The 25,949-nt window shown below is 38.9% G+C and overlaps 1 protein-coding gene across 1 annotated transcript; it reads left to right on the top strand.

Annotated features, from left to right (window-relative positions):
• Window positions 1–4,401: 4,401 nt before the first annotated feature.
• LOC104242519 (nucleosome assembly protein 1;4-like) lies at window positions 4,402–24,523 on the top strand. The gene is made up of 5 exons (XM_009797590.2): window positions 4,402–4,634; window positions 4,707–4,750; window positions 4,854–4,955; window positions 5,237–5,359; window positions 24,273–24,523. Exons 1-5 carry the CDS (start codon window positions 4,562–4,564, stop codon window positions 24,411–24,413), a joined length of 483 nt encoding a protein of 160 aa, XP_009795892.1. The 5' UTR covers window positions 4,402–4,561; the 3' UTR covers window positions 24,414–24,523.
• Window positions 24,524–25,949: the final 1,426 nt, after the last annotated feature.

Genomic DNA, 25,949 nt, shown 5'->3' with positions numbered 1-25,949 from the left:
CCTCCCCCAACCCCCCACCAACCCCCACAAAAAAAAAAAAAAAACAACTAGTAATGCAAAATTTACCTTGAGTGAACCCACATAAAATTCAGAAAAAGAAGGGAAAATACATGGTTTGCGTTCTAAACTTGTTCCGAGAAGTTAATTCTTACGCCAACTCATCTTCCCTTATTTTCCCTCGTTAAGGTAGAATTTTTATTTTTCCAAAGATCAGTAAAAAGATGATTCAAATATTACTATAAATGAGTAGATTACTTCGACGATCGCTTAATAAAGGACAACTAATTAGGAAATTGCATCACAAAAATTACACACAAGGCACTATACTTTCCAACTTTTTTTTCTAACTCAAATATTTAAAAAATAACAAGGCACTCATTAGAATCATTTTTGACCCCTCTCCAAAATCCAATCCTTTATTCCCATTTGATTTTTGTAAGTCTCATTAAAACTTGTGGTCCCATGACTTTAACTCATTATTTGTACTCTTATTTATGAGCAGTATTATTTGTTAAGTGGTGTTACTCTGTTAGCAGTATTGACAGTGAGATGGTAAAAGTTATCTATTTTTTACTCTCTACTAATTTGAGAAAGATCAAACCTTTAGATAAAGGCGGATCCAGAATTTTAAGGTTATGAGTTTTTACACAAATCTTAAGTTAATATACAATAATAACTGAATTACCGGATTTGGTTCCAAGCTAAATATTCTTATATATTTAATGATTATTTCAATATATATATACCGAATCTACACAAAAGTTACTAAGTTCACGGGAATCCGTATCTAATTCTCTGGATCCGCCCCTGCCTTTAGAGAAAATTATTATCTGATATAAGTCAGAGTACCTTTGCTCATTTACTCTTTTTCTTATCAATGCTACAACATATTACAAGTTTCAATTTTCAGGGGCATTCATTTGTTGGTTTCAATTTCTTGCCTTAATTATTTTATATTGAACTTATAAGGTTAGCAGTACTATCTTATTTATCATATCAATGCTCTTTTCATTTAGCATATCACATGAATGTTTTTGCAATGTCCAATTGATGTCTTTTACTCACATTAAATAGTCATAACTTCACCAGATAATTAAAAAAAAGGGAGAATTACACCCCTTAACACTTGGCCAAACAATCCATCAGAAAATGGCCCACGAAGCTCTTACCCAGTATAGTTCAGGTTGTATATAACCTAAAAATTACTTTTCATCAGTTAGCCCACCTTTTTTTTTCTTCGTTCTTCTTCTTCTTCTTCTTCTTCCCGCGTCACGTCTTTGCACCCCAAAATTTTTCTATCATTATTATTCTCCTTCAATTCTTCTTCTAGATTCAAAACTGATAAGCTTTTACGGAGTGCATTATTCTATAATTTTGTCACTTATGGTTTAAAGATTCGATTTCAGAAAATTGAACTTTCTGATTTGTTAGTTGTTTGGAATGGTGTTGTCCCAATTGATTGGAATTATCAACAGAAATTCAAAACTTAAATTTCAAGTGATTTAAAGTAGATTTTACGCTGGATTTGAGTTAAAATTCAGAGGATGCCCAAGGAAGAAGAAGAAGAACCCGTGAAGCTCCATTGATAGGATTCATTTGTATAATAATGTATAATATTGTATAAATAGTATATAAAGTGTATAAAACACCTCTTATACACTATTGTATACAAGGTTGATACATTATTTACAGGTATTTGGTGAATTTCTCGCATTTTCTTCTTCTTCTCCTCCTCCTCCTCCTCCTCCTCCTCCTCCTCCTCCTCCTTCTTCTCATTCCTATACACCTATATACATAGTGTATCACGAATATTTTTACTAATGTGATTATATATATTTATACACTTTTATACAACTATATACATAATGTACTTCTTTGTATAAAAGTGTATAAGCATCTATGATGAACTTTTTGTACGATTTTCACTTGCAATTCTTGTATAGTCCAAATCTCTAGCAAATAACTTCAAACTTTGTATACAACTTACTTAGACTATTTCTAATAAGTTCAAACAATACCCACTCCAAATATCTCACAAAATCATAATCGAAATTTAAGAAGATTAGCATTAAACGAGATGAGATTTTAGGTTTCTCGCGTCTGATTTTGCATTTTGTAGTTGTGATAGGTATGTATAAACTTGAGAAAAAAGAGAATAAAAACTCACGGATATTTTACACCTAAAGATCACAAAATAAAAGAATGAAAAAATATAATTCGGAGAAATATTGGTTATGGGAAAAGACATGAATGAGTGTTGGCTGAGTGTCTCGATCAATGGTTACACTAAAAATATGGAACTGATTTTCATTTTCATTTTTTGTTTGTATATGATACTTTTTTATTAATTAAATTAAATATTTATGGGTAAAAATTGAGGAGAGAGCTACAATACGGGTAGGTAAGCGATGAAAAAAAAAGATGAGGTTGTTATAGTTAGAGGGAATAGTAAAAAAACGATCTTATTGATATTTGGCTACACATTTGCAAACTTGTAACTGGGCTAAAATAGTGCAAGATCAACTTATGAAGTGCATTATTGGGTGAAATTAAAAAATAGCCATATTTACAAGCGGTCATTCAAAAATAACCACAATTTAAAAAGTAATCGAAATTTAGCCACTTTTCATGTAAAGATAAATCTGAACGAAAACACTATTCAAAATCCGAAAAATACTCCAGCATAAGTATACTGAAACTCTAATATTTTATATTGGAGTTCTAGCATAAGTATACTGGAACTCTAGTATATTATACTGGAGTTCCAGTATAATATACTGGACTTCCAGCATAATATATTGGAGTTCCTGTATAATATACCGGTCCAGTATAATATGCTGGAAGTTTATACACATGTGCTCCAATCTCCAGTATATTATGCTGGAACTTTCTGCGCGTTGGAGTTCTAGCATAATATGCTGGAAGTTCATACATAGGTGCACCGATCTCCAATATATTATGCTGGAACTTTCTGTGTTGCAGCAAAATATTGACTATTTTTCAATGATTTTCTAAATGCTAGCTATTTTTGAATGACCAGTCTGAAAATTGGCTAGCCCGTGCTATTTTTACTGCATTATTGTGTAATTTTGTCTAAAAAAAATTAGCTGATTAAACGCACTTTTCCTCACATTAAATGACCCTTTTTAATGCCGTCTTTTGCTCACATAAATGCCCTTTTTAATGAGACTAAAAATATAAAATGGGTATAAAGGATATCAGATCGGATCTTAGAGCGGGTAAAAAAATGGTTTTAATTGGTGCCTTGTTATTTTTAAAACATTTGGCATAAAAAAATTTAAAAATATAATGAGTGACCTTCTGTGCATGATGACAAAAATAATTTTGTGATCCAAACAAAGAAAGTAACTTTCATAAATAATTACCCTCAATTGAGTGGCCTTCTAGTAATCAGCTTTACTAACGAAAAAATAGTGATTATTTTTACAATGAATCGGTGAATTTCCGTTATATCTTACCAACCCGGTAACGTTTTATTAATTTGCTAGTGTAATTTGTACTCTCGTGTTTTAATTTGTATGATATTATTTTCTTATTAATCCATTTAAAAAGGAATGACATATTTTTATATTTAATAACTATTTAACTTTAAATTTTTAATTTTATCCTCAATCAAAAGCTTATATAGTCACACAAAATCACAAATTGAAAAATCTTTATTTCTTTCCTAAATTCTATTCCAAGATAACCACATCACATAAATTGGAAAAGAGAATAGTAGTTATCTTTACCTGATCTTACTAAAAGGGCAGTCCGGTGTTGTGAAAAAGGACTGCACAGTAGATAGTCTACGCTAATGGAAACATTAGTAACCACTTTCATGATTGGAACCCTTGACCTATAGATCACGTGAAAATAATATTATCGTTACTCCAAAGCTCCCTTCCTACCCGATCTTTTACCCGAGCTTTTATAGTCACACAAATATTGTGATATGTTTAAAATTACAAATTCAGAAATCTTTATTTCTTTCGTAATTCCGTTCCAAGATAACTACATCACATAAATTGGAAGAGAAAATAATAGTTATCTTTACCTGATTTTACTAAAAGGTCAGCCCGGTGCACAAAGCATCTCGTATTCACGCAGGGTTCGAGAAAGGGCCGCACTGTATACAGTCTATGTTAATGAAAACATTAGTAACTACTTTCACAGTTCAAACCCGTGACCTAAAGATCACACAAAGATAATTTTATCGTTGCTCCAAAGCTCCGTTTCTACCTGATCTTTTACACTATCTAAAGAATACTTATGTAGATTGTTGCTGACATGAAGTGAAGTGTGAACAGCTGACAGTCCAAGTGTGCTGGCAGGAGTCAACGGTGACCAGTTAACACAAGTCATCACATATCTAATTACACTGCCACCGGAAACGTCAGCAACGTGTGCTTTCTTTCTGTCCTCAAAAGATTTCTCTCTTTTTTCGTTTCATGTTAGCTCAAATTTGACTTTTATTTTAATCTTTCCAATTGTTCTTGCACCCCAATTATCAAAGATTTCTCAGCATTTGGGTGTTACTCAGAGTTTAGTAGTAACAACTATGAATGATCAAAAGGATCATCAGGTCAATACAGCTGATAATGTAGGCTCTGATCTCCCTGCTGCCACTGCTGGTATGTATCTTTTTATCTTAATGAATATGATTCACATCTTGATTTTCTTATCTGTTATTGTTGTTGTTTTAGTTCTTTCTGCTGAGGATCGTGCAGATCTTGTGAATGCCATCAAGGTGCTCATTTTCCCTGCTATGTTACTTGCTAATTAATACTATATGTATTTAGTGATTTTGGCTAATTTTTTGTCAATGTATTTATTGGTTAAATGTGATGCAGAACAAGCTTCATGATCTGGAAAGGAATCATTCTGGTTTTCTTGAAAAACTCCCTCCAAACATTAGGAAACGTGTTGATGTCCTCAGGCTCAGAGAGATTCAGGTTTATCACAAAGAATTTTATCGATTTATTTCCCACTTGATAATGATTATTTCAAATTGTATATAGTGAGCTTGATCCTTATTGCACTCTTGATTCTTTGTAATTATGATCTTTCAGATGACATATTAAGAAGTTGATTCCTCATTGCATTTCTAGTTATCCAGTGCAAGAGTATTAATCTATCACAATAAAGCAGATCATTGTGTAACTACAATTTGCATCAGCTAATTGAGTTAAGTTTGATAATTGGTGTTGTAACATATTCTTTGGTGCATATGCAGCGATACGAGATTGTGAATGAAGCTGAAAATGAGGGTACAGTAGATAAAGAAATCAATGAATCAGCAGCAGCCATTCGTTTGCAAATCAATCATGTTTTCAGTCCTATGTTTGGGTCATTACTGGTTTGTTTCTGATGAATATGAATCTTGCTTGCAGATAAAGGTGTAGGCAATTAAAATTTTATTAAATTTAAATCCATTAGAAATTTGGATTTAATCTCAAATTAAATATATTTTGTCCCCAATAAATATTATGGGCTAATATATATTGACTTAATTATTTAAATCTTATTAAATTGATTTAGATAAATGTCCAATATTATTGGGCTAGCCTATTTAGTTGGGCTACAAATGATAAGCACACCTCATTAGGCCCAAGATATCATCTTCCTAGGGGCCTAGTTTGGTGCCACATGTCAAATGATGTGGCACGACAAGTCAAACAGAAAAGCTAATAGGATCATGCCGCGTGTCAAAATGACAAGGCATGCCAAGTTAAATTAAAAGGCCAATAAAATCGTGCCACATGTGCAAGTGACATGTTCTGGCCAATCAAATGCGGCCTTGTCACTCTTCAATCTGATTATTCGAAAAGAGTTTGTTTTTATCATAACTCTTCCCTCTCACAACTATAAATAAGGGTCTTCATAACTCAGATAAAAACACCAGAAATTATAACAAGAATCAAGAAAGAGCTTGTGGATCAAACGCTGCAAATTCCTCCACAAGTTTCAAACTTCAAGCAATCAAGTTCAAGCTCAAGAACGAAGAACAAATCAAGGTCAAGTTTAAGCACTCAAGCTCAAACTCAAGAACAAGATTATCGTTTGTGGCAACAACTACATATTCAAGATCAAGCTCAAAGGCCCTTGAATTTATTTACTATTAGAAAGAAGAATCAGAGGATTCATTGAGATTGTACACTCATATTATTTGAAATCAAATACTAAGATTGTTTCAGTATTTCGGTCTCAATTATTTTCTTGACTCAAATTTATTATCTACAAATTCTGGCACGCCTAGTGGGTCAATCTCTATCTCTCATTTCAACTTTTCAATTACCAAAGTTCAAGAACATTGAAATGGCTTAAAAATAATCAACTTCAGTTTAACTTCCATCAAGGCTGCTAATTCCAAGTTCTATGCTGATGTAGAAAGCATTCTCAATGTTGCTTTTGGGAGCTTTGGGCCAGTTACAAGGAGCAAAGCAAGCTCGTTAGGACAACAAGCACCCTAAGTGCCGTCCGCATCAACCCCCTATTTTTGAATCTTCATCCTCAAAAGGAGCAAGATGTTCCACAAATGTACCCGAAGGAGGAAGCGATGTTGTTGCAAAGATCAAGGAAACTCTTGCTCTGTTTAACCTCTCCGGATCCAAGCACTCTACTGTGAAGGAGGATGATGATGCTTCAAATGATGGATCTTCCCCACTTACACCACATAGCGTAAGCTAATCAAGGAATAATCAGTGCAAAAATCTATGCTACTCCCCATCGTCCACGACAATCATGCACGCCATGGTGACAAACACTTCATCTGTGGGGGAGTAGTTGGCAAACTTGACGGAAGCAATCGCTGGCTTGACCAAGTGCACGCAAAATCAAGATGATAGAATCGACAAGCTAACAGATAGGTTGGGAATCGTGATGGAAGAAGAATCTACCTACGCACCTGGCAAGCTCTGATCGGGTCCAAGCCTGCACTACTATTGAGTAGCAAGGGTGGTCGACGCAGTTTTACCCAACTAGGTGGGGATCGAATCCATATGGAGTTAATTTGTTTGGAATTAGGTTTATATCCAAGTCTAGATGCGGGTTTTGCTCTTAATTACACTTCCGCAAATGGGTTGTTTTGTTTTCTACTTCTATTCTATAACATGCAATATTTGAAACTAAGTACAATGTTTTTGTTGTTGATTTTCAAAGATTAAAAGGGACTAGGGTAGTGACTTCCACTTAGGTGGATATCTAACGGGTGGCACGAATCTAGGGCAATCATGTGATTAATTGGGATCGCAATATAGCTATCACACCAGGGTACTCACCCTATACCTTTCGGTAGTTTGGGGGATTTTACCCAATTTGGCTTTCTCAAGTTCAAATGGGTATTCATGCAATTCAAGTGATTTTAGCTTAAGTTGGGTATTACTATCTCTAGGTTTAACCCTTTAATTGGGGATATAAATTTTTTGAGTTCACCCCAATTCCTTGTTAGCCTGGTTTTCCTAAACTTAGTCCCTCTTTCTCAAGTAGAGACTAAGTCATGAAGGCATATATCAGGGTTTGCAACTACTAATTCAATAGTTCTAGCAAGAACTAGGCTAAATACTACTAATCCATACACATTCAAGTCCTAAAATTCAAGTCCCATCAAATACCCACACTAGGGCTGGGTCACAACCCTAGCTATGTGTTTAGCTACTCATGAAAATAACAAAAATCAAAGTGAAATAAAGATAAAATCCATAATACTAGATTAAAAGATGAAAAACTAATGTTAAAAGATGAATCTAATACAAAATTGCCCAAAACGGAATATCCAACCGTCTCACGTGCTCAGCAAAAACAAAACTTAACCTTAAAATGTCAAAAATATCTATTTATACTAAGCTAAAATTTTCAGACAAAAATACCCCCGCGGAGGTTTCGCGGTCGCGTAATTACCGCGACCGCACTCTTACTTTAGCGAACGCGTAAAATAGACTGCGGTCTGCGTTTTTGACTTCTGGATGTGGGCTAAGGTTTGTCTCTCGGGTCGCATAATTTCCATTGCGGCCGCGTAGTGAATTTCCGCGGCTGCGTAATTCTACTGCAAATCGCACTCCTTATTGTTGCTTGAATTGTGAACTCTCTGAATCTCATTCACCGTGGTCCGCATAATTTCTACCGCGACCACGGTGAGACTTTCGCGGCCTCACATTTCTGGCGCGGACCTCGCTCAACATTTAGCCTTAAAATGCACTCTCTGATTCCTCACTTCTCGGACCGCGTATTTGTGACCGCGGTCGGGTTGTGGCTTCCGCGGCCACACAATATTTGTGTGTTCCGCGGTTCAGGTCTCCTGGCCCAGTCTTGATTTTTCTTCTAGATTTGACTCCTTTATGAGTTGATTATGCCTCCTTTGGCTCATTTTGATCAATTCCTGCAAGCAAGCATATTATATTAGTTTTTGGGAATACCTTTATGCATTTTAAGCCCAAAACACAAGTAAAAGAGAGTAAATAATCGGTTAAAATCCCCACTTATCAACTCCCCCCAAACTTAAGAGTTTGCTTGTCCTCAAGCAAATAAGGTAATTCTCACCTCCACTAAAACAAAACAGAAGGATATTTCAACTGCCCTAATGTGAATCAATCCTGCCTCAATTGGGATTAACAATTACCTCAATACAAATGAATTATCAACAACACAAAACCTGTTGAGTACCATAGTTCTAATGCGACACAAGAGCATCAAGAGTTGAATTAACTCACCAAGGAAACTCGCTCTATTACGTAGGTCATTGTGGAACCCAAACTCTTCCTCCTATACTTTCCATAAGGAAATCTCACTTTAGATTGTAGCACTCAAAACAAGGATTGTGGAGGAGTATGCTCATTTCTCTCAAGGGAATGTCACAAGTCTGCCTCTTAGTATTATAAGCTTGCTCTTTATGTAAATCACCACTAATGTAAGCTCACTCAACTCAAAATCATATAGGGCTTTTGCAGGAATGTAATGAGGGATTTTGAATCAAGGTATGACTTATTGGCATATGATGGTTTCATCTTTCCTTAAAAGCACTCTATTTTCTCATTTCAGCTCATACTTTCTTGACTCTTTGAGTCATTTTCTTCTTCCTTAAGGGAACTACAGAGACACACTGTCACCCTTTCTTGCTCATGACAATCATTTTTCTCCCTTTCTAATCATTTCATGCCTTTCATCATTGCTTTCTTTGAATCCCTTCACTTTTCTATCTTATTCACTTTATTTTTGATATATTTTCTTTAATTTCTTTTTTGCCTTCCCTTTTCTTCATTTCTTTTTGTTCTTTGTACCTTTTATGCATTTCGCATTCCTTATCTCTCCCCCAAACTTATGCTTTTGCTACTTGTCTAACAAGAATGCCAAGGAAAGATCGGGTGCCAAGAGAGGGTCATTACAGAACGGATAAAGGCTTGTAACGTAGTTATTGAAATAAAAAGGGATTCGGTTCAAAGGGGTTGACTAGGAATATCATATTGGTAGGCTACAGAAGCTTTCAAGATTCAAATTGGATCAAGGAGATCCTACAATCATTTCTCAAATCGAGCTACACTTAGAATTTCGCCTAGACAAACATTCAGAGCAACTTCTAAACTTATTGGCACGAACTTTGACTTGCAATTCAATACCTCACCTCACAAGCTGTTGGATTGTTGAAGAGAACAGAGTCGAGAGCCCACAACAACCCTAGCTAAGATTAAGCATCATAAATGGCTCCAAGAAGCCACTCGATGATTATTTAGTCAACACAAGAGTCTAAAGGTCACAACTAGAACTATTCTTTGCCAATCAACTTGTTTGCAAACATAAAGTCGAAGGTAAATGCGGTAGGCCCAAATGAAGCATGTTCGAGACACTTTTATTCATTACTACTATTTACACCAAAACATAAAAAAACGACATCAATCCCTTAAGAAGGTTGTCACGCCATCCATCGTCGGGAAGAGCCACCCGATTCACACAACATCTACCTTTGGAAAGAACCGTGGTATTAAGAAAATCAAAGGCTTATTGTTCACATAAAACATAAAAAAGCTAACAACTAAAAAAAACTACTAAAGGGAATAAGAAGCTATGAAGTAAAATGCGGAAATCAACTGAATATATACAAACTTGAAGTAAAACGTATATATACATAAATGAAAATGAATATATACATCAAAAGAAAAAAATATATACATACCAAATGTGAAAGTAACGAATATATACATACCAAAAGTAAAAATAAACAGAAGTAAAGATAAAGAAAAATAGTATCATAGTTATTACATACCAATGTCATCAAATCATCACCAATCAAAATAGACCACCCCCACCAAATAAAAGATAGCATTGTCCTCAATGCTAATATCAAAATAAGATCAGGAAAAAGGTTAGAGAGTAAAGAAATCCCTATATGGTCTGCATCGGGTCAGGCACATAAGTTGGGGTCCTTGGAAAGCATAGGATCAGTAGCTCCCTCCGGGTCCTCTAACTGGATCTCCAAATTCTGTGACTGGGGGACCACGGGGTTGCGGAGCATCTGGATCATCTCCTTAGCACTATGTGTAGTGGCAACCGGCTCCTAAAACTGGCCAGCAGCTGGTGCCTCATGCTTTGCTGCCTGTGCTGCTGGGACTTGCTCCTCCATGAGCAGGTCCAGTGGGATGTCTCCAGCAGAAGTAAACCTCTCTACTTCCTTCCTTAGCAGCTCCACTAACTCCTTTGAGTCCCGAGTCTTCTTCATCTTCTTCATTTGCTTGCCCAGATCCTTGATAGCCTTTCCCTATGTATCTAAAGTCTTCAGGATCATTTTTTAGTTGTCCAGGAGCTTCTTCTGGTTGTCTAGAAGTTCCTTCAATGAATCCTCCACTGAAGGAGGTACTTGAAGCTATGCTGGGTCTGACTGTGCTGCTACTGCACTAGATAAGACAGATAGCTTTGATGTAGCTGCCTGCATCCAGTTGTTGATGCTGGATAATGTTTGAGAAACCGGCAGTGTAGTTTGAGGGTAAGTGGAAGATGAGGGCACAAATAATGACACTATGACAGATGGCCCAGATGAAGGAAGATGCATGGTAGCTGAAGATCCCCCTGCTGTGAAAGGCTCTGACCCACTGGTCACTACCCTTGGCTCTTTAGACTGGCCAGTGGAGATAGCAGCTTTGCCCTTTGCTTTAGGGTTGTTCGGTCCTTGGAGGCTATACCAGGAAAAAGGCTTTTTAGGCTTTGCCTCTGTGTCATAATGCTTCTTCTCAACTCCTTGGTCCTCAAAATACATAGTGAGGAAGTTGGGGTAGGGGTAGGGGTAGGATCTTTCTTCTTTTCGAACTGCCTTGGTGATGTGGTAGTAAATGAGGTTCCTTATATTGATAGGATACCCCACCATGATGGAAGCTATCAAGATTGCTTGGGTGAGTGGGAGGACATTATCATGCTGACACGGGTCCAGCCGGCTGCATACAAATGTAGACCACCCTTTACCTTCAAAGCTAAGGATGTTCCTGGCTATTGAAACTCCAGATGTGAGCCATGCCGGTGTCGTCCCTAGAGCTAATATCTCTACTAGCCATGGACGGGCTACTTCATCTAAGGCCAACTTCTCCAAGTATTGCACGTCTTTCACATCCTCAAAACCGGCATATTCATTCAAAGTGTGGCCATCAAACCGGTTCTTCATATTCCGGACCTTTGTCACAGCGGTGCCTTTTTAATATGGGCAACGTTTGCATAGAACTCTTTGACAAGGTATTCATTTACATCCAGAACTTTGCTGGTGAAGAACTTCCACCCTATTATCTCCTCAAACTGCCTCTTGACATTTGGATTAGGGGGAAGGAGGTCTCTCTCTATGAAATGTCGCTCAAGGGTGAGCGACCTTTGGGGCCACCATTCCTGAAACTTCATATATGCTATCTCGCTCATGAATCTATCAGCCCACACCTCGGGCTTTCTAGACCTGGCCAACCCTCCCACATTGGTATCACCCCCTCTCCCGTCATCCGGGACCTTGTCATCATCATCAACAGTAATAGGGGCAGCTAGTGAGGTCGAAGTTGTAGTAGGTGGGGAAGATGATGACGAAGCCTCACTACCTTCCTCTAAGCCATCGGACGACTCAGAAGAGGAGGTAGGTTCATCAACTAGATGGAATCTCCCCTGGAATTATGCGGGGACATGTGTTGGCACAAAGTCTCCTTTTGAAACTTCTCGGGAAGGGACATATTCACTTGTGTCAGAATGGTCTGCGACTCTATCCGCATCTTTGATGGAGGCTCTTAACTTGCCAATAGATTTTTGCACTACTAGGGGTAACTTAGTCTTGCCTTTACACCTGCCCCAGGAGGGTTCTGGCCTCCCTTTAGATGTATCACCTCTACCTCTAGAACGGACTATTGTTAGCGATATACAATCAGTGAAATATAATCAGAAAAAGAGCTTCAAGCATGTGTTAAAATAGTATAGATAAAATGTAACACTATTTCTCAGAACAGGGTACCACAGACAGCGTAAAAGTGAGTGCGTCCGCGAAATGCCAACCGCAGACAACGTAAAAGTGAACGCGGCTGTGAAGAGGTCAGGCTCATACTACTGGCTCTCTGTACTTGATCAAATGCGGACCACAAAAAATGGAACGCGGTCGTGAATGACCCATCGTGGCTCGCGTAAAAGTAAACACGACTGTGGAGGCAAATTATAAGCTCTCTGAAGTTTAAAAGTGCGGACCGCGAAAACTTGGATGCAGCCGTGAAGGTCCAACCACGGACCGCAAAAAAGTGATAGCGGCTGCAAACGCTGAACAATCCTCAGTGCTTTGAAGTTAGGGTATCGTGGACCGCAAAGTTTTGGACGCAGCCGCATACCCTACCACGGATCGCAGAAAAGTGACCGCAGCCACGAAAAATCAATTGAAATCGGCACTGAAGAATACCAATAACTAGGGTTTTCACTAATCACAAATTACAGCAATTAAACTTTCAAAGTGACTAACCCCAGCCCCTACTAGGCATACAAACTCTACCTATATGTACTTAAACAACAATGAATCCTTAATTTGTCATTAGGACACGTATTCAATCCTAACTAAAAAGGAAAATTAAAATAAAGAGAAAAGAAAAGAAAAAAAAAATATAAAATGAAACTATTGAATGGAACATACCAGTTGCATAATGTGGGAAATCTATACTTGAAGTGGGTGAGATGAGAATGAGAGCAAGAAGGATGCACAGTTGATTTTAGGTGAGTCTGAATAGTTATAGTTCGTAAAGTGTAAAATGAGGTAAGAACTCCTATTTATACTTAGGCCCAGGGGACCCACTGACTCACTTGAGTGCGGCCGCGAAATTTTATCGCGGTCCGCACTCGTTACCTTTTTGTAGAGCTGCTTCAAACACAATGCCGCGGTCCGCAAAATATTGACCGCAGCCGCAGAAAATGAAGGGACTTTTGACAAGCCAATTTCAGCGAGTTGGCATTTTCCATCAATCTGCTGCGTGGTCCACGTCAAAGTTGTGCGGCCGCAAAGTGCTAGTGCGGTCTGCGTATTTTGAGCACAATCCGCGAAATTTCACCACTTAGCCAAATTTTTCCTTGCCAATTTCTTGCACTGCACAACCAGTTTCTACATATACTTCACAACCAGTTAGTCCAAAATAATGCCTAATCTAAGAAGAAAATCAAAAGAAAGAAAAATACATGGGTTGCCTCCCAAAAAGTACCTGATTTAACGTCGCTGCACGATGCATGTTACCATCATTCACTTGAAATGAACCAATGCCACAACATGGCCATCATCAACCTTATCAAGGTAGTGCTTCACTCGGTGCCCATTGACTCTAAAGATCTCACCATTCTTGTTTTTCAATTCTAGAGCACCAAAAGGAGTTACATGCACCACTTCAAAGGGACTGCTCCATTTTGAATTTAGCTTTCTCGGAAACATCCGCAACCGAGAGTTGAATAAGAGAACAAGGTCACCTTATTTGAAATCTTTGTTCTGGATATACTTATCATGTAGGTAATTCATCTTGTCCTTATACAATGACGAATTGGAGTAAGCATGGAACCGGGACTCATCAAGTTCATTCAATTGCTCCACCCGAAGATTGGCAGCTACATCCCACTCTACGTTCAACTTCTTCAACGCCCACATGGCCTTATGCTCTAATTCCACCAGGAGGTGACATGCTTTCCCAAATACCGACCGATACGGAGATATACCAATTGGAGTCTTGTAAGCTGTTTTATAGGCCCATAAAGCATCGTCATGTTTCCTTGACCAATTAGTCCGGTTTGCATTGACAGTCTTAGATAGAATACTCTTGATCTCCCTGTTGGAGACCTCAACCTGTCCACTTGCTTAGGGGTGATAGGGAGTTGACACCTTGTGAGTGACACCATACTTGGAGAGTAACGTGCCAAAGACTTTGTTAGAAAAATGAGAACCCCCATCACTAATGATGGCCCTTGGGGTGCCGAACCTTCTGAATATGTTTTTCTTCAAGAAAGCCACCACACTCCGTGCTTCATTGTTAGGCAAAGCCACAGCTTCAACCCATTTGAAAACCTAATCCACAGCAACAAGAATATAGGTGTTCCCACACGAACTCACAAATGGACCCATAAAGTCGATGCCCCATACATCAAAAATATCAGTCTCAAGGATGGTGGTGAGAGGCATCTCATTCTTCTTGGAAATCCCAACGGCTCTTTGGCAATCATCATACCGCTTAACAAGCTCGCTAGCATCTTTGTACAAGGTAGGCCAATAGAATCCACAACTTAGGACCTTTGTAGCAGTTCTCGTCCCACCATGGTGACCACCATAGGGCGAAGAATGACAAGCTTCAAGAATACCCAGCAGCTCTTCTTCTAGAAGACATCTTCGGATAACACCATCGATGTAAATTTTGAAAAGATATGGCTCGTCCCAATAATAATCCAAGTAGTCCTATTTGAGCTTCTTCCTTTGGTTTGAAGAGAACTCATTCGAGACAGTTCCACTCACAAGATAGTTAGCCATATCGGCAAACCAAGGCAACCCGATCAAAGACATGAAAAGGAGTTGTTCATCCGGAAACGAATCATTGATCTTAAGGCCATCATGGGGCCTCCCCTCCTCTTCCAAAAGGGACAAGTGGTCCGTTACTTGATTCTTGCTTCCTTTGCGGTCTATGATTTCAAGATCATACTCTTGTAGAAGAAGTACCCACCTCATCAATCTAGCCTTTGAGTCTTTCTTACTCATCAAATACCGAAGCGCCGTGGATCGGTGTGAACAATCACTTTGGTACCCATGAGGTATGGGCAGAACTTTTCTATAGCAAAGACAATGGCTAAGAGTTCTTTCTCGGTCACCGTATAGTTGACTTGGGCGTCATTCATGGTCTTAATAGCATCGAAGACCAGATGGAATATCTTGTTTATTCTTTTCCCCAATACTACTCCTACCGCCACATCACTAACATCACACATGAGCTCCAATGGTAAGCTCCAATTTGGTGTGGTAATGATGGGAGTGGTAGTCAAGCTATACTTGAGTAGCTCAAGATCCTTCATACAATCATCATTGAACACAAATTTTGCATCTTTATCCAACAACTTGCACAAGGGGTTCACCACCTTTGAGAAATCCTTGATGAACCGACGGTAAAACCTCGCATGCCCTAGAAAGCTCCTCACTCCTTTGATGGAAGTAGGAGGAGGGAGTTCTGATATCACTTCAATTTTTTCTTTATCCACTTCAATCCCATTCTTGGAGATCTTATGGCCGAGGACAATGCCTTCCTCAACCATAAAGTGACACTTCTCCCAATTAAGCACCAAGTTGGTCTCTTTACAACGTGCCAAGACTTTATCAAGATTACCCAAACACTCATCAAAAGAATCCCCTACAATAGAGAAATAATCCATGAAAGCCTCAAGGATGTCCTCCACCATATCCGTGAATATTTCCATCATACACCGCTAAAAAGTAGCTAGTATATTACATAGACCAAACGACATCCTCGAGAATGCAAATGTGCCATACAGACAAGTGAATGTGGTCTTCCCTCTGGTTATACCTAGAGTACCCATCCATGAAGCAATAATAAGCATGTCCATCTAACCTATCCAACATTTAATCAAGGAATGGAAGCAGAAAGTGGTCTTTCCGAGTCACTTTGTTGAGCTTCCTATAATCCATGCATACCCTCCATTCGGTGATAGTTATTATGGGGATTAACTCATTGTTCATTTGTAATCATATTCATGCCCCCCTTTTTTGGGACACATTATACCGGTGAAGTCCATGAACTATCAAAAATGTGGTAGACAACCCCAACATCCAACCACTTGATAACCTCTTTCTTGACAACCTCTTGCATGGCCTCATTCAACCTTTTTTTGATGTTCCACTGAGGGTTTGGCATCTTCCTCCAATATGATTTTGTGCATGCAAAAGGCGGGGCTTATACCCCGAATATCTGCTATGTCAACCATATTGCTCTCTTCCACCTTTGGAGCACCGCAAGGGCGGTATCTATCTGCACGTTAGTTAAGTACGAGGAAAGAATAACAGGTAAAGTGGAACAAGGGCCTAAGAACTCATACCTGAGGTGTGAAGGCAAGGGCTTCAACTCCAATATGGGAGGCTCATCGATTGAGGGCTCATATGTATATGAACCCATTCCTTGCAAAGAATTGACATATTCGACCAAGCCTTCCTTCTTATCCACATCATGATTCAACAACACAACTTCTAATGGGTCTTCCTCATTAATCACATCACTTGTGTCTTCAACAATCACTTCGGTTACAAGATCCACAAATGAACATACTTCGTTGCTATTAGGCTGCCTCATTGACTTGCAAACATGGAACACAACTTTTTCATCGCCCACCTTGAAGGTGAGCTCCCCTGCTTCCACATCAACTAAGGCCTTCCCTGTAGCTACAAAAGTTCTCCCCAATATGATTGGCACCTCGTAGTCAACCTCACAGTCAAGTATCACAAAATCTGCAGGAAGTATGAACTTGTTGATCCGAACTAGCACATCATCAATTATCCCCAATGGCCTCTTCATTGTCCTATCCGCCATTTGCAACCTTATGGATGTGGTCCTTGGCTGCCCAATCCCCAATGTCTTGAATACAGAATATGGCATCAAGTTAATGCTTGCCCCCAAATCACACATAGCTTTGGCGAAATTGGCACTACCAATGGTGCATGGAATTGTAAAGGCACCGGTGTCTTCTAACTTTGGAGCCATGGAGTTCACAATAGCACTCACTTGATGTTTCATTTTGATTGTTTCACAGTTCATTGATCTCTTCTTTGTTACCAAGTCCTTCATGAACTTGGCATATGGCATTTGTTCTAGAGCTTCAACTAAAGAGACATTTATGGACAAACGTTTTATCATATCAATAAATTTCTTGAACTGGTTCTTATTGTTTTGTTTTGCGAGTCTTTGAGGATATAGTGGAGGAGGCCTTGTCAAAGGATCCTTGGCTTTGGGCACTACTATTTTTGGTATGTTTATCACATGTTCCCTAGACAGGTTCACATCATTTTGTGTCTCCTCCACATTGTCATCAATGTCTATCCTCACTTCATCATTCACGTTCTCATCATTCACTTGCACATCATTGTTTTCCTCATCATCATCTTGCACTAACACATCATACTCACAATCTTTCTTGGATTAGAGGTACTAGCAACTCTACCTCTACCACTTCTTATAGTCACCGTCATAGCATGGCCCGTATTGTTCCCGCCCTTTGGGTTTACTACCATATCACTTGGTAGTGCCCCTTAGGGAGAGTATTCAAAGCTTGAGAAATTTGGCCAAGTTGGACTACCAAGTTGCGGATAGAAGTATTGTGGGAGGCCAATTTGATGTGATTCTTCGAGTTAACAAAGAACCAACCAATCAGGATCAAGATCTTGAAACGAAAACGTGGTTTGTGGTCGATTTCAAGAAATAATGTATCTCAAGTTTTAGGACTCAGAATCTGATGATTCAAAAAGAGGTGAAAGATGACGATCTGAACTACAAGAAAGACTATTTACTCGTTCAAAACAAGTAAATATTGATAATTTACCGATTCAAGCAAATTTATGATCCTATGATAACAAAAAAGATCAAGACACGTGTTCTTGAATAATTAAGAATTATAAGATTCCTAATGTCACCACTTGGAATCAATTAACATGATAAAGAAACACCACACACAATTAAAAACAAGATAAAGACTATCACCACCTTGTTTGGAACCAAAAACAAGGATAAAGAATATAAAATAGAGAAAAACACTCTATTGCAAATTAGGGTAAAACTAAAAAACGTGAATTCCCCCGCTACAACGCAAGAGAACCCTTTATATAGGCCTAAAGTATCTTATTTGATGACTAAAATTCCTATTACAATAAGGAAATAAAATAAGTAAAGACAAGAAAAGTAAAATCCCTATTCTACAAGGAAAAGAAACTAGAATCCTACTAAAAGGAAAACCCTAATTCTAACAGGAATAAAATAAATTCTATTTTAAGAAAGAAAGAATCTTGGCTTCTTGAAATCAATCGTGAGCTTCTTGGACTTCTTGCGCTTGATGAAAATAAGTCTATATATTTAGACTTGAGCTCTAAAACATTATCTTGGCCAAAATTAATAAAATTTAACATAGATTCGTAGTTTACATCTTATTTTCAAGAAGGAAAGAATCTTGGCTTCTTGAAATCAATCTTGAGCTTCTTGCACTTCTTGCACTTCTTTAAAATAAATCTATATGTTTAGACTTGAGCTCTAAAATATGATCTTGGCCAAAATTAATATTTAGCATAGATTCATCTTTTACATCACAATTGGGCATCAGAGTTAACATTTTTCTTCATCATTTGCTCAAACATTGTCTTAATCCGTCCCATCTCATTGTTTGAAGAGCTAGGACCTTGTGATGGATATGAAGGAGGGTTGTTTGGATGTTGATACATTGGAGGCCTTTGAAAGCCCGGCCCCCAATTCCATTGATTATTATTGTTCCAACCCCCTTGATTGGTATTGCCTCCCCAATTACTATTATTGTTGCCACCCCAATTGCCTTGGTTTCCTTGGTTGCCCAATATTGATTGTTTTTGTTCCCCCTAATTTCTTTGGTTGTTGTTGTTGCCACTATTCTAATTTCCTTGTTGATCTTGATTTCCCCAATTTCTTTGTCACCTCCACTGTTGTTGATTTGGAGCATTGCCCCATTGACCGTGATAGTTGTTCACATATTGAACCTCTTCACTTTGATCATCATATGAATTATCTTGATTGTACCCGCTACCACTTTGCCCAAACTGGTCCAGATTGTTTTGAACTTGTTGACCTCATTGCCTTCTCTTATTGATCATCATATTCAATCCTTCCATGGAATTCACTTGTTTTGGCCCTTGAACTTGTTGCAACTGAGCTTTGGCCAATTGGTTCATGGTAGTAGTCAACTCGGCTATTGCTTGGCCGTGGTCATGGAGCTTCTTGTGTAGGGTAATAACATTAGGATCACCTTGTGGCACATTAGATCGACTTTGCCACGCCGAAGAGGTATCCTCCATCTCATCAAGTATTTCACACGCTTCGGCATATGGCGTGTTCATGAAGTTTCCCCCAGCGAGTTGTTTAACCACATATTGGTTTGTTGTATTGATGCCACGGTAGAATGTTTGTTGGATCATGGCTTCGGTCATATCATTATTCGGACATTCTTTAACCATCGTCCGATACCTTTCCCAAATCTCATGAAGCGGTTCATTTGGCTCTTGTTTAAAAGCAAGGATCTTATCTCTTAGCGTTGTCATATGTCCCGGAGAAAAGAAATTTGCGATGAACTTCTCGGCCAACTCATCCCAAGTGGTGATGGAATGGTTGGGTAACCTTTCTAGCCAATCTAGAGCCTTCCCCCTTAGAGAAAATGGGAAAAGCCTTAACCGCAATGCGTCCTCAGAAACGTTAGTTTGCTTGCTCCCCAAGCACGTATCAACAAAAACTTTGATATGCTTGTAGGCATTTTGGTGTGGAGCTCTAGTAAAGAAACCCTATGTTCCAAGAGTGTAAGCATGACATTGGTTATTTGAAAGCAATTCACACACACATTAGAAAAAAGGAAGGAAAGAAAAAGAAAACACACAAATACTCAGATATATATGTAAAACCGTCTAACTCCCCGACAACGGCGCCAAAAATTGATCGGGTCCAAGCCTGCACTACTATTGAGTAGTGAGGATGGTCGATGCAGTTTTACCCAACTAGGTCGGGATCGAATCCGCAGGGAGTTAATTTGTTTGGAATTAGGTTTATATCCAAGTCTAGATGCGGGTTTTGCTCTTAATTACACTTCCACAAATGGTTGGTTTTGTTTTCTACTTCTACTTGTATTCTATAGCATGCACTATTTAAAACTAAGTACAATGTTTTTGTTGTTGATTTTCAAGGATTAAAAGGGACTAGGGTAGTGACTTCTACCTAGTTGGATATCTAACGGGTGGCAAGAATATAGGGCAATCATGTGATTAATTGGGATCGTAATATATCTATCACACCAGGGTACTCACTCTATACCTCTCGGTAGTTTGAATAATTTTGCCCAATTTTGCTTTCTCAAGTTCAAATGGGTATTCATGCAATTCAAGTGATTTTAGCTCAAGTCTGGTATTACTATCTCTAGGTTTAATCCTTTAATTGAGGCTATCAATTTCTTGAGTTCACCCCAATTCCTTGTTAGCTTGGTTTTCCTAGACGTAGTCTCTCTTTCTTATGTAGAGACTAAGTCATGAAGGCATAAATCAGTTTTTGCAACCATTAATTCAATAGTTCTAGCAAGAACTAGACGAAATACTACTAACCCAAATGAAAATAACAGAAATCAAAGATGAAATAAAAATAAAATCCATAATTTTAGATTAAAAGATGAAAAGCTAATGTTAAAAGATGAATCTAATACAAAATTGCCAAAAATGGAATATCCAGTCGTCTCACGTGCTCAGCTAAAACAAAACTTTGCCTAAATATGTCAAAAAGATCTATTGATACTAAGTTGAAATTTTTGGATAAAAATACCCCTGCGGAGGTTTTGCGGCCGCGTAATTCTTATCGCGGGCGCATTCTTGCTTTCATAGACGCATAAACTGACCTCGATCTGCGTTTTGACTTCTGGATTTGAGCTGAGGTTTGTCTCGCGGGATGTACAATTTCCATCACGGCTGCATAATTCTACCACAGACCGCACTCGTTATTGTTGGTTGAATTGTGAACTCTCTGAATCTCATCCACCGCGGTCCGCATAATTTCAACCATGGCCGCGGTGAGACTTTTGCGGCTGTACAATCCTGGTGCAGACACCGCTCAACATTTAGCCTTAAAATGCACTCTCTGATTCTTCACTTCGCGGACCGCGTATTTGTGATCGCGACCGCATTGTGACTTCGCGACTGCACAATATTTGTACGGTATGCGGTTAACTCCTGGCCCAGTCTTGGTTTTTGTTCCAGATTTGACTCCTTTATGAGTTGATTATGCCTCCTTTTGATCATTTTGATCAATTCCTTCAAGCGAGCATATTACATTAGTTTTCGGGAATACCTTTATGCATTTTAAGCCCAAAACGCAAGTCAAAGAGAGCAAATAATAGGTTAAAATCCCCACTTTTCTAACTCCCAGAAATTCCAGAGAGTGATTCTTCCCCAAGACAAGTAGCATCCGCCAAGGCTATACCTGTCTCATCTGAAGGGATGATTTCAATCGATCCACTGAAGGGATTCATTGAAGGAACCATTAAGAACAAGTATGAAGTTGCGTCCAAGTTCTCCCTTACATATGAAAAGCCATACACTGCAAGGGTCGATATGTAACGACCCGACCAGTCATTTTAAGAATTAACACCCCGATCCTTTATTAGCTGCTTTCTCCGTGTTTGTTTCTGCTATTTGATTTGCCAGAATGTTTGGTTTTGAGTTTCAGAGTGTTTTGGACCGTAGTCAGAGCAGTATGAAGGCATCCTTGGAATGGAATTCCATCGACTCCTGTAGCTTTTTTGGGTGATTTCGGGCTTAGGGGCATGTTCAGATTGTATTTTGGAGGTCCGTAGCTTATTTAGGTTTGAAATGCTGAAAGTTGAATTTTTGAAGTTTCCGGTTCAATAGTGAGATTTTGATATCGGGGTCGGAATGGAATTACGAAAGTTTGAGTAGCTCCGTAGTGTTGAATGTGACGTGCTTGCAAAATTTCAGGTCATTCGGATGAGGTTTGATAGACTTTTTGATCAAAAGCATAATTTGAGGGTTTTTGGAGTTCTTAGACTTGAATTCGATGTTAAATTGGTGTTTTGATGTTGTTTTGAGCGTTCCGAAGTTTGGAAAAAGTTTGAATGATGTTTTAGGATTGGTTGGCATATTTTGTTGTGGTCTCGGGGGCCTCAAGTGTGTTTCGGATGCTCAATAGGTCATTTTTGGACTTAGAGAATTACAGAAAATTGCAGCAGGTCTCCAGTTCTAGTTTCCTTCTTCGCGTTTGCGAGTGGGGTCTCTCGTTCGCGAAGAGGAGCTGGGGCTGGTGGATGTTTAACGCTTCACGTTCGCGAAGGTGGTCCCGCGTTCGCAAAGTTGTGAGGTCTTATACCTACGTGTTCGCGAAGATGGTCCCGCATTCACGTAGGAGGGGGAAGATGATCATCGCGTTCGCGATAGGGACATCGCATTCGCAATGAAGGAAAACTGGACCAAGCGAAGTTGTGCTTCGCGAACGCACGAGTCCTTCCGCGTTTGCGAAGAAGGATTTATCTGGGCAGAATATAAAATTTCAAAGTCGAGGGTTTAGCCATTTTTATCAAAACTAGAGCTTGGGAGCTCAAATTTGAGCGAGATTTTGAGGGATTTTCAGAGATATCGATTGGTTAATGGTTCCTAACTCCTTTTTACTTATAACCCATTAATCTAATCATGAATTCATCATCAAATTTCGGATTTGGGGTGAGAAATTGGGGAAGAATTTAGAAAAGTTCTTAGACCTAATTTTCGAGTTTTGATTGGGGATTTGACATCGGATTTGGATAATTTTGGTATGGTTAGACTCGTGAGTGAATGAGGGTTCATAATCCATAACTTTTACCCGATTCCGAGACATGGGCCTTGAGGCATTTTGGTCATTTTTCCTAATTTAGCATATTAGCTTAGAATTAATTTGTGGAATCAGTTACTTGAAGTTATATTTACATTATGCAATTGATTTGAATAAATTTGGGCTATTTAGAGTCGAGTACTCGTGGCAAGAGCATGGTTTTGAGTTGATTTTTGAGCAGGTTCGAGGTAAGTGGCTTGCCTAACCTTGTGCGGGGGAACTCCCCTTAGGATTTGGTATTGTTGATATTTGAAATGTCTTGTACGTGTGGTGAAGAGTGCGTACTTGTGCTAATTGTTGAAAATCTTGTTTTCATTAAGTAACTTTAACTGTGTTTCCTTTCTTTTTATACTACTTGCAATTTAAGCCTGCTGTTAGCTTAGGGAAGCATGTCTTATTGACTTAATTGTTTTACTTGTTCAAACTGCCTTATTTGGATTATGTGTAGCATGCTAGGTTAGAAATACCCATTTACCTCGTAAGAAATTTGGATTTAATTGGAATTCTTCGTGTTGCTGCTGCGTTTTTACTTTGGGACTATGGGACTATATCCCGGGAGATCCCCCTGCATGTTTACTTTGGGACTACGGATTTGTATTCTGGTAGATCCCCTGCACATATATTGATTTAGACTGCAGTACGGGATACCAAGAGATCCCTAGCACATATATTGAGTATACTAAGAGATCCTCGGGATACCGAGAGATCCCCAACACATATATTGAGGATACTAAGAGATCCTCAGGATACCGAGAGATCCCCAGCACATATACTGAGGATACTAAGAGATTCTTGGGATACCGAGAGATCCCCAGCACACATATTGAGGATACTAAGAGATCCTTGGGATACTGAGAGATCCCCGAGTATTTACGTTTGGGGACTACAGGACGGTATCCTGGGAGATCCCTAGTTGTTATCTCTGTGTCGAGCTGTATTCCTTCTATGATTATTTTGTCTCTGTTACAGTTGTTGTTATTCTTATTATCATGTGTTACTTTATACTGTTAGCATTTAATTATATTGTCGTATTCTATACTGCTTTACCTCATTTTCAGTTATAATAAGTAGGGCCCTGACTTTCCTCGTCACTACTCGACCGAGGTTAGGCTTGGCACTTACTGAGTACCGCTGTGGTGTACTCATGCCCTTTATGTGCATGTTTTTCATGTGCAGATCCAGGTTCTTCAGCTTAGCCCTACTATCCTTGAGGCGAGGCAATCTTTCAGATATTTCGAGGTATATCTGCCGCGTCCGCAGGCCGATGAGTCCCTTTTTATTCTCTTTGTAGTTACATCCCTTATGTATTTATCTTGATTTAGACATTCTGGAGTTAGAGCACAATGTAGTATCCATAGCTTGTGATTTCATGAGATTCCGAGTTTTGGGAAGTTGTTCAATTTGAGAGATTTTATTGTATATGCCGAGCGGCATCTTTAAACCTTTACTATGTTAATTCTGCAGTTTTTACTTGTTTTATCTGTTGTTTTTCCTTTTTTCCGCAATTGTTAGGCTTACCTAGTCGTAAAGACTTGGTGCCATCATGACAGTTCACGGAGGGCCAACTTGGGTCGTGACACGATATGTTAAAGATGCTTGCTGGTTATCAACCTCCAAAGTTTCAATATTTTGATGGTAAAAGTAATCCAAAGCAACATGTGGCGCACTTCATTGAGACGTGCAACAATGTTGGAACTTATGGAGATTACCTCGTTAAGCAGTTTGTCCGCTGGCTAAAAAGAAATGCTTTTGACTGGTACACAGACCTCGAGGCTGGATCTATTAATAGATAGGATCAACCAGAGCAAGAGTTCCTCAATCTCTTTTATAGCAAGAGACATACTGTAAGTATGATAGAACTTACAAATACTCATCAACAAAAGGGTGAACCAGTTATCGACTTTATCAATCGTTGGAGGAATGCAAGCCTCTACTACAAAGAGAGGCTTAGTGAAGCTTCTGGCGTATAGATGTGCATCCAAGGCATGCATTCAGGACTCCGATACATATTGCAAGGTATCAATCCTAGCACATTTGAAGAACTTGCGACCCGTGCCCACGACATGGAGTTAAGCATGGCCTCCTCTGGAAACGAAAGGCTACCTATCTATGAGCTTTGCAAAGGGAAGGACAAGAAAGAAGTCAGGAAATGGAGCAGGTTTGTACCAAGGTCTGAAAACAAAGAAGCTATGAGTGCCAACACATCACTTGTGAAGTTCACAACGAAGGCGAGCAAGAAGTAGAGTACGAAATCCACTTCTTTTCAAGATAAGCCAAGTGGAAAGTTTATTCTAAAAGAAATGCAAGAGAAGGAGTACCCATTTTTGGATTCTGATGTGCCTGCAATTTTTGAAGAGCTTCTAGAGTTAAAGCTTATTGACCTTCCCGAGATGAAGCGGCCAGATGAAGCTGGTAAAACAAATGACCCAAATTACTGCAAATACCATTGACTTGTGAGCCACCCTCTAGAGAAGTGCTTTGTGTTCAAGGACAAAGTTGTGGACTTGGATCATGAAAAGAAGATCGTGCTAGAAAATGAGAAAGCAAGAGCAAACCAAGTCTCTATCACCTTGGCTCATTCAATCCAAATGAAATATGTAGTTTTGAAAATGTAAAGATGAAGAATTACTGGAGAACAACAAAATTAAAGTTGATCAACCTGATGATGATGAAGGTTGGACGTTGGTGACTCCTCGTAGACGCCATAAAAAGAGACCACTTAATGAATCCATAGAACAAACAACAAGAAAAATGATGGTAAAAGGAACTCGGAAACGGAATCCCGTTAAGGATTTGGAGAAAGCAAAGGTGAAGGTAGACCACCCTTAAAAGCCACGACATCTAGTGACCTTG

Source organism: Nicotiana sylvestris, chromosome 8, assembly GCF_000393655.2.
Source record: "Nicotiana sylvestris chromosome 8, ASM39365v2, whole genome shotgun sequence".
NCBI classification, from domain to species: domain Eukaryota; kingdom Viridiplantae; phylum Streptophyta; class Magnoliopsida; order Solanales; family Solanaceae; genus Nicotiana; species Nicotiana sylvestris.
Note: the sequence above shows the minus strand (reverse complement) of the source record. Positions and strands in the feature narration are given on the sequence as shown.